Genomic DNA, 17,119 nt, shown 5'->3' with positions numbered 1-17,119 from the left:
TCTACCATCCTGAGTTAATACCTGTAGAATTAGAAGAACTTTTCAAAATTCACATCTTTACCAGTCATCAGTCACCCAGGAACAAAAACATTAAGGGCATATTGGTTTTTCGGATTCTTTCTTCTTCTCAGAAGTATGAAACTTGCAATCCAATAGCAGTTTAGGACAAGCAATAACTCTTTTTCTTTACACCAACAGTTGCCCCAGAAGATCCTAGCAGAAAGGTAGATGGTGACACCATTATTTTCTCACACGTGCAAGAAAGGTCAAGTGCTGTCTATCAGTGCAATGCTTCTAATGAATATGGATACTTGCTAGCAAATGCATTTGTGAATGTTCTGGGTAAGAAACAGACTTTATATTTTTCTGTTTTCTTGGGTATTCAGTTGTCTCCTGCTAACACACAGACTCTCTGCTCAAGCCTTGCTTGAGGTCTTCATCAGGAATTGATCTGTTTCCTGGCCCCTGTAAAGAGCAAGGGTATACATACCTTGTTTTTTCTAGGATATTCCTGAATTTCACTTTCACTGTTCCGAAGTGAGAAGGATAGATGTGAAAGCTGGGAAAAACTTGGAAGAAATTTTCTCTCTCTCTCTTTTTTTTTTTTTTTTAATGTGAGTCAATCAAACAGAAGCCCAACAAAGGAGGCAGGAATTAGTATCGCTTAAGTTAGTATGTTTCAATACAGTTTCATTGAGTCTAAATGTTTTGGATTAGTGGAATAGATGATCTCTAAGTTGCTGTTGCAAGGGAACATGATTATGCGTTTGTCTCAAAGGCCTCCCTAGCATGCGTTTCTGATTACAAAATGTTGTGGCCCCTCTAGTTCTTCTCACTGAATTTAACAAAGCTAGTAACAAAATCCTAGGCAGAATAGCCTCTAGTGACTCTCCTGCAGGAACTCACACATATGCTGATTGGCACTGTCTTTTAAAAGAAAGAAAATGTAGGTGTTACACCAAAAATACATCCTGGCTTCTTTCAGCCTGCAGGTTTATTTGGAATTATGTAGTTCAGTCTGTACCCAGGAGATTATCTTCTTGAAGTACATTCTGATTTAAATTTTCCAATTGAAATCATTGCCTTTGGTGCCCATCACTATTAGTTGTAAACAGGCAAGAAACAGTTGTTTTTCACAAGATAATTTCCCCGCCTTAACTTTTCCTCAGGCTAGTACCAGTAGAATGTATTTGAACCTCGACTGAGATCTGAAATCATCTCAGAGAAGAATGTTTACATGTAATTCTTTAGGCCATTCTTGATGTCTTTGTATTTTGTATTTGTATCTTTGTATCTATATGCAGATATCTTTGTCTTTTCAGCTGAGCCACCAAGAATTCTAACTCCTGCTAATAAACTGTATCAAGTCATCGCGGACAGTCCTGCATTGCTAGACTGTGCTTATTTTGGGTCACCTAAGCCTGAAATTGAATGGTAAGCTCTAGCTGTTACAGAAGATGAGCCAGTTACATCTATGGAAACAAACACTTAAAGCTTTAAAACTGTTTTAACTCTATTTACAGTTTTAAAATAGCATATTTTAAAATATATGCTGTTTACAATTTGTTAATGCAATATTCCATATACGTAGTGTAACAGCAGTAAAGTAACACCTACAGAGTCAAGTGTAAGTTTCTTTGAGTGCTTCTGTCTCTATTTTCTAATGTGGCAGTCCTAAGTTTGTATTTTATTGATAATAAAACCATACAGAATTTAACTATGACACTGGATAATGATATTACTTTTTACATAAAGGTTTAAGGGAGTGAAAGGTAGCATCTTGCGTGGCAATGAATACGTTTTCCATGATAACGGAACCTTGGAAATTCCGGTGGCTCAGAAGGATAGTGCTGGTACATACACATGTGTAGCAAGGAATGAATTAGGAAAGATACAAAATGAGGTGCAGTTGGAAATTAAAGGTGAGAAATTAATCACTCTTTCATCACTGATTAGTACAGATTTTCAGACTTTCTAAATATCTAATTTTAATTTTAAATTTCAGATCCAACAATGATCATTAAACAGCCAGAATACAAAGTGATTCAGAGATATGGCCAGGTTTCATTTGAGTGTATAATAAAACATGATTCTACCTTACTACCAACAGTTATATGGTTGAAGGACAATGATGAACTGCCAGATGATGAAAGGTAAGGACCAAACAGTTTTCCTTTATTTTTAATTTTCTAGATCCTTTTGTCTGCTCCTTTTTCTGATCTTTGAAAGGAATATATTAACCTATTTACATTTTCCAATGAAGACTGATAAACATCATGGCTATCCCATAGCTGGTGACTAAAGGACTTACCTAGTGTGATGAAAATATTAAGATAGAATTAAAAATAAAATGAGGTATAAACATTTATACAAGTTGTGCGCACTGACCTTATAAATTAAGTGTAAGATAAAGATAATTGACATAGGAAGCGATACACTTAACGGAAACCTATTTTGCTCTGGATCACATATATTTAAAATTTGTTTGAATTTATTTGAAAAGAAAAGCACATTAGAATGAACAGTTACTGTGGGAAGATGGTCAAGAGCAACAAAGAAAAAAAAAAAAGCCGACCTTGTCCCATGGCTTAACTTGGGTGAACATAGCTGTTTAGGTATGTGCTGAAATACACCAATATATGGGATTTGATAATATTTTATGCAAGTTTCTTATAACGGTGCCAGTTATTGAAAAATCAGTGGCTGAATCTGTTGTATTTACAGGTTTCTAGTTGGTAAAGACAACTTGACCATTATGAATGTAACTGATAAAGATGACGGAACATACACTTGCATAGTTAATACTACTCTGGACAGTGTTTCAGCAAGTGCTGTGCTCACTGTTGTTGGTAAGAATACTCTCAAACTTCTATTGTTAAGTATGAAAACAGCATTAGATTTAAAGTGAAAAGCATAAACATAGTTTTGGCTTTTAGGACAGGATAAAGGAAATGCCACCTATGGGTAAATGTGTTTCAGGTTTTAAAAAATGTAGTCTCACCCTACAGTTTGCATTTGAATCAGCTACTTATGAAACAACTGAGTAGCTACAGGACAGATTCAGTTTCATGCTGGATAGTTTTTTATTTTGACTTCATCTGAGATACTACAGTAAATTAAATTTTGCAGGGTATTTGAACATAAACATATTAGAATCATAGAATGGCTAGGGTTGGAAGGTGCCTTAAAGGTTGTCTAGTTCTAACCTCCAAGCCTTGGGCAGGGACACCTTCCACACAACCTCTCTGGGCAACCTGTTCCAGTGCCTCACCACACTCACAGTAAAAATTGTCTACTATTATGTAACATAAACCCACTCTGTTTCAGCTAAGGCCATTACCTCTTGTCCTATCACCACATGCCCTTGTGAAAAGTCCCTCTCCAGCTCTCTTGTAGCCTGTTTAGGTGCTGAGAGGCTGCTCTAAGGTGTCCCCAGAGCATTCTCTTCTCCAGGCTGAACAGCCCCAGCTGTCTCAACCTGTCTTCATAGGAGAGGTGCTCCAGCTCGGTGGTCACCTTAGTGGCCCTCCTCTGGACTCATTCCAACGGGTCCATGTCTTTGTTGTATTGGGAGCATGTTATCTCAGGAATCTCTTTGACAACTAAATTATGCTTCAGAAAGACTGAGCATACTTGGTTGTGTGACTTCTCATGGATTATATTTTTAGTTTAGCTCTCTGTTTTTATGATTGCAGATTCTTGCCAAATATATTACTTTTCCCCTTCTCCGATTTTTAAGAACGTTTTAAGTAGATGTCCTGAATTATTCTTACGTGAGTTCAAGCTGAGACTCAAAGTCAAGTATGCTTGTGTTTTAAAATTCTGCTGTGGTATTACGCCTATCTGGGAATGATCTAAGCCAGACAACTAGTACTTATTTAGACATTTTTATAAGATTACTTACTTTATTTATTTTCTTGATCTATCCTTATTGTAAAAAATGAATAAAATATTCAAGAATACTTTTTTTATCTCTTCAGTGAAAAATTATAATGTATTTTTTTTAATTAGTGATTTAATCTAAATAAAGTAACTTCTCTTTGTCTCTAATAACTATAGTCTTTAACTACCTACAGTATTCTGTTTCTATGGCTACTAACTGATTAAATCCTTTATATTAATGTTCTTTTCAGCTGCTCCCCCAACACCAGCTATCATTTACGGTAAACTAATACAAAGTTCTCTTTGTACATCATCAGGCAGATATATCTCTCATTTGCCTATTGCAATTTTTTTTTGCCTATTTTTTCCCCCTTTTCCTCTGTGTGTGTGTCTGTGTCTGTTAGTGTGGTTTCATCCCATTTTACCAATTGTTTCATTACTGGAGTACGGAGCTTTGGAACGTTACGGTACAGGCTGCTTTATATTAAGGCAATAAGTGATTTTCAGAAATAAATTATTTTTAATTAAGATTGGTTATAGTATGAAAATGTTTTTCATGGAGTACACTGCAATACAAATTAGTTATATAATAAATGAAATATCTAAAAGATAAATCCAACTCTTTGGTGAAAGGTAATTCACTATTGAAGACATTGCACCAGCCAAATTATATTGTATGTTAACATTGGTTTTGCAGCTTTGTAGGCCTGCTATATCTTATTTCATAGTTTATCTTCATTTTACTCCACTCAAAAGAAGAATATGACCATATTGACCAGTTTGACGTAAAATTGATGAAATCGCAGAGATTTTAAAATTAAAGTTAAAACTAAAAAAAAAAAAATCTGTTAGTCAGGCATAGTCTTAAATTTGTTTTTACAGAGCCTTTAATTTGGTGGCATGTTTTCTGAATTTGGGGGTTCAAGTGCAATATAATAAGCTGAAACACTTTTAAGTGTAAGGGTCATAAGCACTTATCTAAATCCTATCAGTGAAAAAGATTTAGTGAAAATGCTTATGTATTCTTACATGAACCCACTCATAAGTCTTGATTTTTGTGTAACAAATAATTTAATAAATTACCTTTGTGAATTTGGAATGGACAATTACATCTTTATGGATTATAAGGATGTATAATAACAGCTTGCATAGTATTTCTGAGCCTTTTTAAAAGAACAGCAAAAAATAAATAACTTAGTAACTTGCAATTAGTTTCTATTTGAAGTATAGTTGTTTTGAATTTGCATAAAAATACATATAGTGGTTCTAAGAAAGCTTCTTTGATGTGAATGCTTATTTTCCATGTTGTATATGTCTATTACAATACCACTCATAATCATTCAAAGATAAACTAAACATGCATTTCATAATTCCTTGCATCTCGTCACATTTTTATATCCCAGTGCACTCACAGTATTAAAAATAAATACTGATTCTTGTTAATGCATAGAAGTTTGCAGGTTGCATCAGTTCTCCATTTTTGTCTGTTTTGTAAAAATTGCATGCTAATGGTCATTAAGTCATGCTTACATGAGTAGATCTGCTCTGCTATATTTGTGGAATTCTTTTTGATTGGAATGTAAGGATTTTTTTCAAATATAAAAATCCATATTCTGGTGTGGTTACTTACTTTGTGTTCATTTGATTTACAGCTCGGCCAAATCCACCCTTTGACTTGGAATTGACAGGTCAGCTAGAAAGAAGCATTGAACTCTCATGGATACCAGGAGATGAAAACAACAGTCCCATTACAAGTATGTTTGTTTGTATCTACTACACTACACTGACAGCGTTGTTTTAACTGTTCTCAAATTCCAAAGATTTCTGGAATAAATTTTGTGTACAGCATGGAAAAATGGTAAATTAATTCTCAACAGCTGCCATTTATTTACATAACATACCCTTAATGTGCTCTACTGTACAGCCAAGCAGGAAGACCTATTTATTGCTCAGAAGAGGTGGGCTTTTTTATTCAAAAACCTGTGCTAGATAATATAGAAGTTGTATATACTGATATGAGGTCTGTGTGTCAAGGTCCAATCTTACAAATAGGTAGAGAGCAGACTTGTTCATTGGTTGTATGCTTCTGAAGGAGAGAGTTACTAACATCTTGCATTAACTCTTTTGTAATTCTATGAATTTGAAATAGCATCAGTACCGCTATCAGTGATTAGCCATTGCTACTGGTGCGAAAGTTTATTCTTCATGAAAATATAAGGTAGATAGTTTCTCTGGAGTTTTTTTTTCTAGTCCAGACAGTTAAAAGAATAAACCACGTCCATAAAACTAAAAATATTAAATATCTATAAACTTTTGAGGCAGTAAATTGATCTTAAATGCTGTTATTCTTCCCAGTGAAACATAATGGAAGACACTCTTGCTTATATTGAGCAGAGAGCATAGAGGGGGAATTTAGGAGCAAGAAACAGAAATATTAATGTTTGTTTTCCAAAAAATCATGGCATCAGAAAGATTTGTTGGCATAACTTTTTCCCTACGAGCAATCTAACTCAATTATTTCTTCAGTGTGTTTTTAGAGAATAACTGCCACGAGTTACCAAGACCAGTGTACCTGTTATGTTTGTTATGAATTGGTTAGGCTGACTTACTGGGTGTTGCTCTCCAGGGTCTGATGCTGGTCAGTATCAACCCTGAAAACAAACCATAAGGATCAGGTGTCTGGAAAGGAAGATTTGTAAAAAACAGTATTTCACAAGTTTCAGAACACATGAAAGGTTTTGACTGCATTTTAATGAAACACCAAGTGATTTTTATGTAATTTTACACTCTCAGGCATCTCTAATGTATATTAATTAGTAATATACCTTAAAAATATAATATGTAGAAGATCAGTGTAAATAGTTGAATAGTGGTTTATTCAAATACATATACTTTTATTAGTATTTTCAGTTTTTTCCACACCAGAAAGCACAAGTGTTGTCTTTCTGTAGGAATGAGATCACACTGTTCCAAAAAAGTTAATACTAGGCAGTGTTGTTTCATGTAGGTTTTTCTAGAATGAGATACTGCATGCACTCTGATATTGGACACTGAACTCTTCTAACTGAATAATGCTAGGTTTAATTATAATACAACCTATATTGCTGCATGGTCCTCTTAGGCCCTGCAAAATAAGGCATTTTCTTCCTAACTAAGCCTATTCTTTTGCTGCTGCTGTCATTTCAAAGTGCAGATGAAGACTGAAGGATTGCACTTCATTAGGAGTGATCTGTTTGCACAACATGACTGACATGCTAGAATCTCTCTGAAAGCTCAGACAGGTTTTTTTTCCTTGAAGTTGCCTATATTATTCTACTGGAGTTGCAGGCAGAAGGCTAGTGACCAGGGAAGCAAAAAGCAGTAGTGAAAACCTTTTTTGTCTGTGATATTCTCACCTTTTCAGCAAAGCTTTGGTTCAGAAGACACCCCATCCCAAGACCCATATCGCTGAGCACACAACAGCAGCAGTAACTCAGACAGTAATTTGGGGTCCATTCTCCCTCTTACTACTTGTGTCAGAATGAAATCTGCCAGCCTTAAGTGCAGAAGGTTATGATTAGTACTACTTACCTGTTTTACATCTTGCTCCTCAAACTGTTGTGCATTTTTTCTATGTGGTGCTGTAAGTATTCTTCTAAAAGAAATTTCTAGGTGCCACTCAGAATTTTTTTAGTAGTGTGAACAGGCTGTATCCTGAGTCATATTCTGTCTCCTTGTCCCCACGTACACATGGGATAGAGGAAAATTCTTGTTACACAGCACACAAACATTTGATGCTCAAGGTTCTGTGAAATGTACTCAGACTGTACATTCTTCTCCCATTTATTTGCTGTGCCCTAAAAATTCCTCCTCAGTCTTTCAGAATTCACATCTCATATATTACAGGAAGGCTTTCTGGCTGTTTCACATCTGGAAAAAAATGTCCTTTTGTCTTTCATAATGAATGTGCTTTTCTTTTAAGAATTCTACAAACCTATTTATCCCTGAGGTCATATACTTTGCAGAGTCTTAACAGTAATCATAGTAATGTTCACAGAGAAAGCTCTCAAGAAATTTAGTTTCTGAACAGACATTCCCTGAGTTAATTTGAAGATAATGAAAAGTGCTCTCAAAAACCTTCCTCAAGTATAGGTTCTTGACTTTAAATAGTTTTTCATTATGCCAGTTTCATTGGGGAAAATGGAATATTCAGGGAGTTTTAAATTTGTACAGGTATTGCATGCTGTCTGCTTGATACAACTAAGAACAATATATTTGGCAGTCAAATTCCACGTCCTTGCTGTGATAGTTCAAGGGTTCCCATTAAATTAAAATCCGGTACCTGAGAGAGAGCTCTTGTAATAAAGTGTTACCTGAGAGATGGCTGCATTAGTGACAATAGCAAAGGATAAGAGTAAGGGTTTATCTATTATATTTCTACCTGTATTTCTACTTTTGATATCCACATTATAGATTAGTGTTATGATTTATGTATTTACATGTCAAGTTCCATGATTTTTAAAAGCATCGGTTGGAGCAATCCCTTCTGACTAGCTCATTAAGAAATGCCTGTACTTGTCTGGGAAGCTGTTTCAAGTTTTGACATAAAGTTGGATTCAATTTCTGCCCGCAGACTTTGTGATCGAATATGAAGATGCGCTGCACGAACCAGGAGTGTGGCATTACCAGACGGAAGTTTCTGGAACTCAGACAACAGCGCAGCTGAAGTTGTCTCCGTATGTCAACTACTCGTTCCGTGTGATCGCTGTCAACAAGATTGGCAGAAGTCAGCCAAGTGAGCCATCTGAGCAGTACCTGACAAAATCTGCAAGTAAATAATTATTCCCACTTACCAGGGATTGATTTCTGCTATGAATAGCATTGAATTTGCTTGGAATCGCACAGAAGTCATTCTTGTTCACGTGTAAATATTTAATTTTTAGGCCCTGATGAAAATCCTGCTAATGTACAAGGGATAGGCTCAGAACCTGATAATTTGGTAATAACATGGGAGGTAAGATGGGTCTTTTTTCAAGGTTTCATTTGTTTTCAGGTTTGTGAGTAGCATTTTTTTTTTGAGAAACAACGAGAATACCAAATGCATTGCTTACTTAAAATGTTCTTGAAAAAGAGCTAAATTCAGGCATTTTCCCATCTTCATTTTCGTGAAAAAACTGAATGTTGTTTGAAAAATATGAAAGTAAGTGAAGGAGGGGGCATATTATTTTCCTTGAGTGATTTCTCAAGATAAGCCAATAACTAGGTAATACAGGATGTTTTACTGCCAGTTCAGGAAAACTTCATTATATAAATTGAGGTTTATTTCAAGTAGAGTCTAATTTTTAGAGTGAATTCTAATGTGAATGTTACTTCTGCTGTCATCTTTTGTGGTAACTAATCATTGTGCACTTTCCACTAAAAAACATCTGTTGAAGTTTTCTTTATCATGCCCTTACCATCATGACAGGAGCTCCAATTGCCCCTCCCAGGCAAGAAATATTGTCTAGGGAACACTCTTTACAGGGAGTTGGTGTAAATCTGGTTTCCTCGCTTTCACTTCTTAAGAAATACTTGAAAACAAAATATAAATGCAGAAATCACAATGTATTGATTGTGTAAGAATTAGCCACCAACATCATTCAATGTGATTTTTACCAAAAAGTGAAAAACAACTGAACTGACCTCCTGTAAAAGCTAAATTGCATAACTTTCAGCAGTGCTTCTCTGTTGGAGAATACAGTGGTGAATTTTCAGTGACATTCTATAAAAGAATCAGTGTATTTCCTTGTAAATTCAGATTTTTAAGATGCTTCAGGATATTTAAAAAATACTTCTTTTCATTTCAGCCTTTAAAAGGTTTTCAGTCTAATGGACCAGGGCTTCAATACAAAGTCAGCTGGCGCCAGAAAGATGTTGATGATGAATGGACATCTGTTATAGTTGCAAATGTATCTAAATATATTGTGTCTGGTACACCAACTTTTGTTCCATATGAAGTAAAAGTGCAAGCTTTAAATGACTTGGGGTACGCACCAGAGCCATCAGAGGTGATTGGACATTCAGGGGAAGACTGTAAGTTTTGTAGTTTGACTCAGATATCCTAATTAAAAGGAATTAAATGTGTAACCTAAATGAGTATTTAAAATACTGAAATATTGATAAAGGGGATAGTAGTTTTTTTTTTTTATTAAAAGGAAGCAATTCAGAGATAATAAGGCTTCATAATACTCTGTAGTATTAATCCTGAAAACATAGGAACATTTTAACCTATTCCTTGAGTACAATGCAAAGTCTCATTCTGAAAAACTATGTTTGTGCAGTTTCTAATTCTAACTAGGTGCTTGTTGCATCCTTTCCACACAGTGCCAATGGTTGCTCCAGGCAATGTGCAGGTTCATGTTATTAACAGCACATTAGCAAAGGTGCATTGGGACCCAGTTCCACTAAAAACTGTCCGAGGGCACCTTCAAGGGTACAAAGTAAGTACAGTCAAAAGCATTCTCTTCCTTCTTTATTAAAATAGATCACTCTTCCTATATGAGATTGTATCCAAATTGAAGTAACTGACATGTAAGAGGACTCTTGCTTTTCAATGAGTTCACAAGTTCTGCTGACAAGAGCAACAGCATTGATGCAATTCATACAGAGTTCAGCAATGTTCCAGCCTTGTGACACTAGCTTCCTGTGACATTGTCCTTGAAGAGAAATGGCATGTGTTTGCAATTAAGCTTGCACACATTAAACAGATAAAAGAATGGTAACAGTTTTACAGATCTTATTCCAAAGTAATTTAGAGGATGTGAAGAACTAGTATCTGTGGGAGTCTCTTCTAGGTCTAATGCTAAGGTTACTCATCTTCTGCCTCAATATGATAATCACATCTTTAATTCAGAGTAACTGGACACTTGTTAGCATATGCTGGGTTCTATGTCTTTTTGGAGGCCAGGAAAAAGCTCAGTGTAAAAGCTCAACTTAAGGACATATGAAATTGCAGAAGATTTGGAGTGCCCATATAATTGAAGGGAGCTTATTGTAAGGTAGTGTGCTGCCTTTGATCGTAACTGAAAAGGCTGTGCTTGAGAAAAAGGACTGTAAATAATAGAGAAGGGGAGACAGAAGGACTTCAAGATCAGAAACTGGTGTCCCTAGGGGATAGGGAAAAGTTGCTTCAGTGAGGATATACTGACATCCTATGCTACAAAAGAAGAAAATAAAAATAATTCCTTCTTTGCTCCTCTGCAAGTATTCTCGTATGTTCCAACAAAACAGACTGCTTAGCCCAAACTAGGTTACTTTGTAAGACAGACTAATTTGAACTACTTCTGTTTAAATGAAAGGAGGTAAAAGAAGTATTTGAAAAATTTAAACAGTAAAAAGTATTTGGAGGAGAATAAATACGCACCATACTTATAAAATGGAGCAGTCAAAAACATTGAAACTGAGCTTCAGTACTCTATAGCTGATTACCACATGAATGTGAGTTCCTGGTACGTGGATATCTCTTTCCTGGCAGAAAATATTACCATCCAGAGAGACTTAAACTAGTTCTGTATGACATAGCATGAATGTTTGTAGTTAGTGTGGTGCTTTGCCACACCAACTCAATAAACTCAGCTGAGAAACAGGACTTTACTAGTCTCTTAAATGTTTATCTATTAGATGACAGCTTTACATCAACCTGCTATTTCACGCTCATATTGCAACCAAAAGAAAATGTCTATTATGTGAGGATTAAAGGGTTGGATCCTAGTGAAATTAGTGGTAATCATTAATCAAGCAACACTAAAGCTCATAATCCAAATCACCAAATTTCTACTAAAGATCTATAACAATACCAAAACCAAAATCCACAGACACGTCTGCCTATACATCAGGTGTTAAGTTGAACAGCATGGTTACAGTGAATTGTCATCATCAGAGTTTAGATGGACATTTCTTTTTCCTCCAGCTTTCAGTATCTGAGGGTTATCTTCTGTCCTGGAATCACTAATGGGATCACTTTCCTTTTCAGGTGATCTAGGGGGTTAGTCATGCCATGATTACTTCTATTTAATTTGTTATGTGTTCTCTATATACAGTATAATATTTTTTCTGTGGGGAGGAGAGCCACACGATTACACAAAGCTAAGCAAAACTGAAACTCAAATAAGCTACTTGAATAATAAACAAAACAAGCTCACAACCACAGGATTGACAACAGACCTGACCACTGAGTAGTTTTGCTGTTCTGGCTAGGACAAATGTGACAATGATATATCCTTAAATAAATTGCAGATGCAGCAGAAATATCTTAAATAATTTTTGCAAATACAGCTAAATCAAGCTAAAGTAGGTTAAAAACTAGACAAGGCATGAGAAATTGCAAGACCTGGTGGATAGCTATTATTATAAAGCTTTCTCTCAATACAAACTGAAAACTTTTCATGGATGAGAAGTATGTTTTAAGTATCTTCATCATCAGCATAGCTTACAAAGCACATGATTAGCTCTTTGTAAACACAGCAGCAAAATCCTCACACTCAGGCTTTCCTAATAAAATTGTTTCTGCCAGTAGCCCAATATACAGTGTAGTGTTGGGGACAGATTTCTTAGTAAAGAGAGGGGTACTTCTCTAAAGAGTCACATCTTGAAGGCAAATGTTTGGACAAAGCAGGAACATAACTAAGCAGCAGTCTACAGCACATCATGCATATTTTGCTCTTATATTAATCTAGCTATTACTCAATATACTATGGTACTATAAAGCTTTTCAAACCTAAGAAGAAATTAAGAAAAATGTGATGCACTCTCATTTATTATAGCTTATGAGTTTCAGTACCAATAGTACCAACACTTCAAGTTGTCAGCTTGTAAATGGCTTTCTACAGTAGTTGATAGGATGAGAGCTATAGGATGATAGCTGGTGATATTGAAAAACATTAACTCAAACCACATAAAACTCAGTGGCATTTAAAAGTGATTGGAGTGAAAAGGTCTGTTGAAAGCTAGTGTTAGTGTAACATTGCTTTATAGCTATCTATCTGGGCTTTGCAAGTCTTAACAGCTCCTTTTTTTGAATTCCTATGTGACATCCCAGCTTCCTTAATTAAGGAGGTGTTTTGCAGTTGGCCTGAATAGAAACAGATTTTTATTCATTTACATTTCTTAATCATTTAGCTTGTGATCATATGTACATGAAAACAATGCTGTGAAAAATAAACAATTACGTATTTGAAGGTGACAATCCTAGGAGTAACACAAGTCTTTGGAGGGGCAACTATTAATATCTTTTGAGCTATCATGGTAGAGAGACTGCGTAGTAAAGAGAGTGCAAAGTACCTCTGAGGCTCATATGGAGTTTCTTAGAAACTCAGTCAGTTCAATGGACATCAGAATCAGCTTTCTCATCTGATCAAATTGTCACATAATTGGAGGAACAGCCTTCCTGTCCCTGGGTGGAGATCATTTCAATACTGTTACCTTAGAGTCATTTCAGAACTTGTGTGTTTTTCCAGTCCAGTCAAATCTTTTGGTTTCTTCCCCATTTAAAGGTAATCCCACATCAAGGAATAGCATGGTTGGGGATGTGACCTAACAAGGAGGCAAAGTACAAATCTGCTCTGGAAGGCCTGTAGACATGTTACTGAAAGACTGGATAACTTCTGCCTCTCAGATAGACTGGGTAACAGGAGAATGATCACAAACCAATGCAGCTCCCAACCAGAACTTGTGTCAAACTGGCTGTGAGCATTAGCAGAACTGGCGAGTGGTATTCTGCACCCAGTTGTGTAGACTGTTTCTGGACAAGGTCTGTTTCTGGAGCAGGAAAGCTCTATGCTGTGTCTCACCTGAGCTTATTAAAATTGTGGTTGTTCCTACCTATAATTCATGGACACTCATGGAAAAGCTCAGTGTTCCGAAAATCAGAGCAGCTAAGCACTCACTGTAGATTTTTTTTTTTTTATTTGTTTCTAGGTTTACTACTGGAAAGTGCAGAGTCTATCCAGAAGGAGTAGGCGACATGTAGAAAAAAAGATCTTGACTTTCAGGGGAAACAAGACTTTTGGAATGTTACCAGGGCTGGAGCCCTATAGTTCTTACAAGCTGAATGTTAGAGTTGTTAATGGTAAAGGAGAAGGACCAGCAAGCCCAGATAAAGTATTTAAGACCCCTGAAGGAGGTATGAAATGAAAAACCTAGATATTAAACTTAAATGGGGTTTACTTGGGTTTCATAAAATAATAATTTGTCTTGATACAGTAATATTCTTAAGAATTAATAATTCATGACCTGTCTTAAGTTAATCTACTTTGTATTTATTCTGTGTTCTTTTAAAAAAAGTTCCTAGCTCACCCTCCTTTCTGAAGATTACTAACCCAACATTGGACTCTTTGACTCTGGAGTGGGGTTCACCCACCCACCCAAATGGTGTTTTGACGTCATATACACTGAAGTTTCAGCCAAGTAAGTTAAATATGAATATATTTTGGGGGTTAGATTTTTGATCTTTAAAATCCTTTCCAACCCAAACCATTCTATGACTCTGTGATACAACTCTAACTTAGGCAATATATCTACCAAATAATTATCCATTTATGAAGAAAAAATTATGTTAAATTTATAATGTACAAAAGATATGATTGCATTGCAAATGTCAGATTTGAAAAAGACCAGTGTATTTTGATAATATAGATAACTGCATTTGGAAAACTTTCCTTGCTGAAGTACAAGGTTAACATTTTTATTACTTCAAACCATAATTCACAGAAAAAAAGAGGTGAAGTCCTACATGCAAGTGGCATCCAAGTTAGATGCAAGATACTACTACTTACAAGTTCTATATTCTAACTGCAGAGAAAATTTCATTAGAAGTAAATTAAAGAATGTCCAATTATATTGTTGTCTGCATTTCCAATTTTCATTATATTATAATCTTAAAAAGAAAAATTCATAAATGTGCCATTTACTCAGAGCTATTAAATCATTTCTTTAGGATCCTAACTGCTTACTTAGCTCAGAAATTTGTCAGCAGAGACACTGGAAATGAAAGAGTTTCACATGCATGGAACACATAAAGGAAGTTTACTTTCTTCCACTTACCAAATTCCACTGTTCTTTGGCATTAGACACAAGTAGCTTCAGTGTTTTCTTTTCCTATGCATACTGAACTTAGAGTGTCAGAATTTTTCAATGATCAGGCCTTCAGTTCTGCTTAAGTTCAGATGATTTGATGTGAACTCATTTGCCTTGGATTCAGATATTTATGAGAATGGAACTTGATCTTAAAAAACTTGCTGGTGTTTCCTGTCTCCCAGTTGGATTTTACACAAAGGTGACTTTCTTTTGAAAGTGTAGATGCAGCAGACAAGCAAAACCAATACATACAAGCCAAAAAAAGCCTTTTTTAATGCAATGACAGGGTACACAACTTTCCTAATTTTTTTCTTTCTCTTTTTTTTGTAACAACAGTCAACAACACGCATGAATTGGGTCCCTTGGTAGAGATAAGAATTCCTGCCAATGAGAGCAGCTTGATATTAAAAAATTTAAATTACAGCACCCGGTACAAGTTTTACTTTAACGCACAAACTTCAGTTGGATCAGGAAGTCAGATAACTGAGGAAGCAGTAACAATTATGGATGAAGGTAAGATGGGTATGTATAAGGAAAGTCCATTGAGTTTAAAAACCACTGCAGATTGTATTAAACATCTGTGTCTAAATATTGCTATTGCTTCCTTCCACTAAGGAAATAGGGACTAGCGACTTTTTTTCTAGAGCTTTCTTAACTGTATTATACCCTAATACAGTATTTTAAATAATTTTAAAGAAAGTACATGCAAAGATTTTCTACTGTAGTGGGAATCCCCAAAGAGGTGTAAAGCCTCTTCTTTTAATATAAACTCACAAGCTCTAAGACAGACATTGGCCTTTCTGGTCTTCAAGTTTCATGTAACTTTACATTTTCAGTGTTCTTTGTCTATTCACCTCTTCTGCGTCATTGACCAGCTTTGGTCACAGAGAAAAATACTTGAATGATGCAGGTTTGTGACTAGAGGAAGTTACTTCTTTTTTGAAGTATGCAACAGCTTCTGTGAAATCTAAATTGCTTTCACAGAGCTGGCAAAAAACTGTAAAACTGTTGAAATAAATTCATCATCTATGGTCCCAACTAACTGTATAGTATTTAAAAACTACCAAGTCACTATTTATTTTTATATTTATAGCCATTCTAGAGCTTTGTTAAAGTTGTTTTTTTAATTAAATATGGTTGCTTAATAAAATAAGACTTATTTAAAGAAAACAGGAAATTTGGAACTTTTTTTTTTCATTTTGATCATCTTAATATTAAGTCTAGTTTGGTACCATGTTTTCACATATTTTTATGCTCAGTAAAATTATGGTATGTTGGAAATGCCATAGGTGAGTTGGTATTCAATGCAATTTCTCTGACAGAGTATTACATCTGCATACGAACTGCATTTATTTTAAATCATGAATCCTAACAAGCATGAGCAATAAAATTTTTTAAATGCATGTACATTAATTTTTGTCTTGTAGTAGTCTGTCAGTGTTCAGCGCAAGTGGATTGTTTCTAATTTATTTGAATTAATATATTTTATCTAGTCTGCATGCTTTTTAAAATGAAATTATGTATGTATGTTTCCTTTGGTGTTGTATCTAATTATATAGTGTTCCTATTCTTGTTTTCCTCCATTAAAGCTGGTATTCTCCGTCCTGCTGTAGGTGTAGGCAAAGGTAAAATGAAACTGCATGATTTGTTAATGTGTGGATTTTGCAGTGTTGCAAATGGGTAAATTACAGTGGTAAGGACAGAAAATCTTGGACTACAATTGTGGGGTTTTTTTGTTTGGGTTTGTTGTTTTGTTTTTTTTTTAAAGGAATCCAGAATGCTTGTTAATACCTTTCATTTGTTTATTTTGCCACAGAGTTCCAGGGGAATTCATTAGCTTTGCTTCAGCAAAGTCTAATTATTTCTGAACATTTAACAGATGTATGTCACTGTCATAAATATTCAGGATCCAGGTGCACTAGCACTGATTAGCTGGAGTAGAAAAAACAGCAGTTTTGCAAAGGAGATTCATTTACTGCTTGTGCCATGTGCATTTTTTAGTTTGTTTGTTTCAAAAAACTATCTGCATTCTTGTTCTCACTGCGGATTAATGCTACCCACTTGAACACATTTACTTCATTTGCAAGCCAACTGGGCATAGGGGACAGATGACTGACAGTACCCTCTGTCTACTTCTCAGTTTGAG

General features: G+C 35.3%; 1 protein-coding gene across 43 annotated transcripts in view; it reads left to right on the top strand.

The window, feature by feature from the left end:
* The window catches only part of NRCAM (neuronal cell adhesion molecule), a 149,611-nt gene that overhangs the window by 104,624 nt on the left and 27,868 nt on the right, over window positions 1–17,119 (top strand). For 19 of the 43 annotated variants that reach the window (XM_042018000.1, XM_042017999.1, XM_042018004.1 and 16 more), the window contains 15 exons: window positions 199–342; window positions 1,323–1,434; window positions 1,756–1,922; window positions 2,006–2,153; window positions 2,725–2,849; window positions 4,134–4,163; window positions 5,535–5,636; window positions 8,495–8,692; window positions 8,805–8,875; window positions 9,708–9,933; window positions 10,225–10,340; window positions 13,816–14,020; window positions 14,182–14,304; window positions 15,310–15,486; window positions 16,563–16,598. In XM_042018000.1, coding sequence (XP_041873934.1) covers window positions 199–342; window positions 1,323–1,434; window positions 1,756–1,922; window positions 2,006–2,153; window positions 2,725–2,849; window positions 4,134–4,163; window positions 5,535–5,636; window positions 8,495–8,692; window positions 8,805–8,875; window positions 9,708–9,933; window positions 10,225–10,340; window positions 13,816–14,020; window positions 14,182–14,304; window positions 15,310–15,486; window positions 16,563–16,598 — 1,980 coding nt within the window. Of the gene's footprint in view, window positions 1–198; window positions 343–1,322; window positions 1,435–1,755; window positions 1,923–2,005; window positions 2,154–2,724; window positions 2,850–4,133; window positions 4,164–5,534; window positions 5,637–8,494; window positions 8,693–8,804; window positions 8,876–9,707; window positions 9,934–10,224; window positions 10,341–13,815; window positions 14,021–14,181; window positions 14,305–15,309; window positions 15,496–16,562; window positions 16,599–17,119 lie in introns of all 43 variants that reach the window. The other 24 variants (XM_042018008.1, XM_042018002.1, XM_042018017.1 and 21 more) reach the window with 5 other exon arrangements.

The sequence above is a fragment of the Corvus kubaryi genome, unplaced genomic scaffold, assembly GCF_017639235.1.
Source record: "Corvus kubaryi isolate FWS band 111438036 unplaced genomic scaffold, C.kubaryi_AGA036_p1.0 137, whole genome shotgun sequence".
Taxonomy (NCBI): domain Eukaryota; kingdom Metazoa; phylum Chordata; class Aves; order Passeriformes; family Corvidae; genus Corvus; species Corvus kubaryi.
This window is presented reverse-complemented; position numbering and strand designations above follow the sequence as displayed.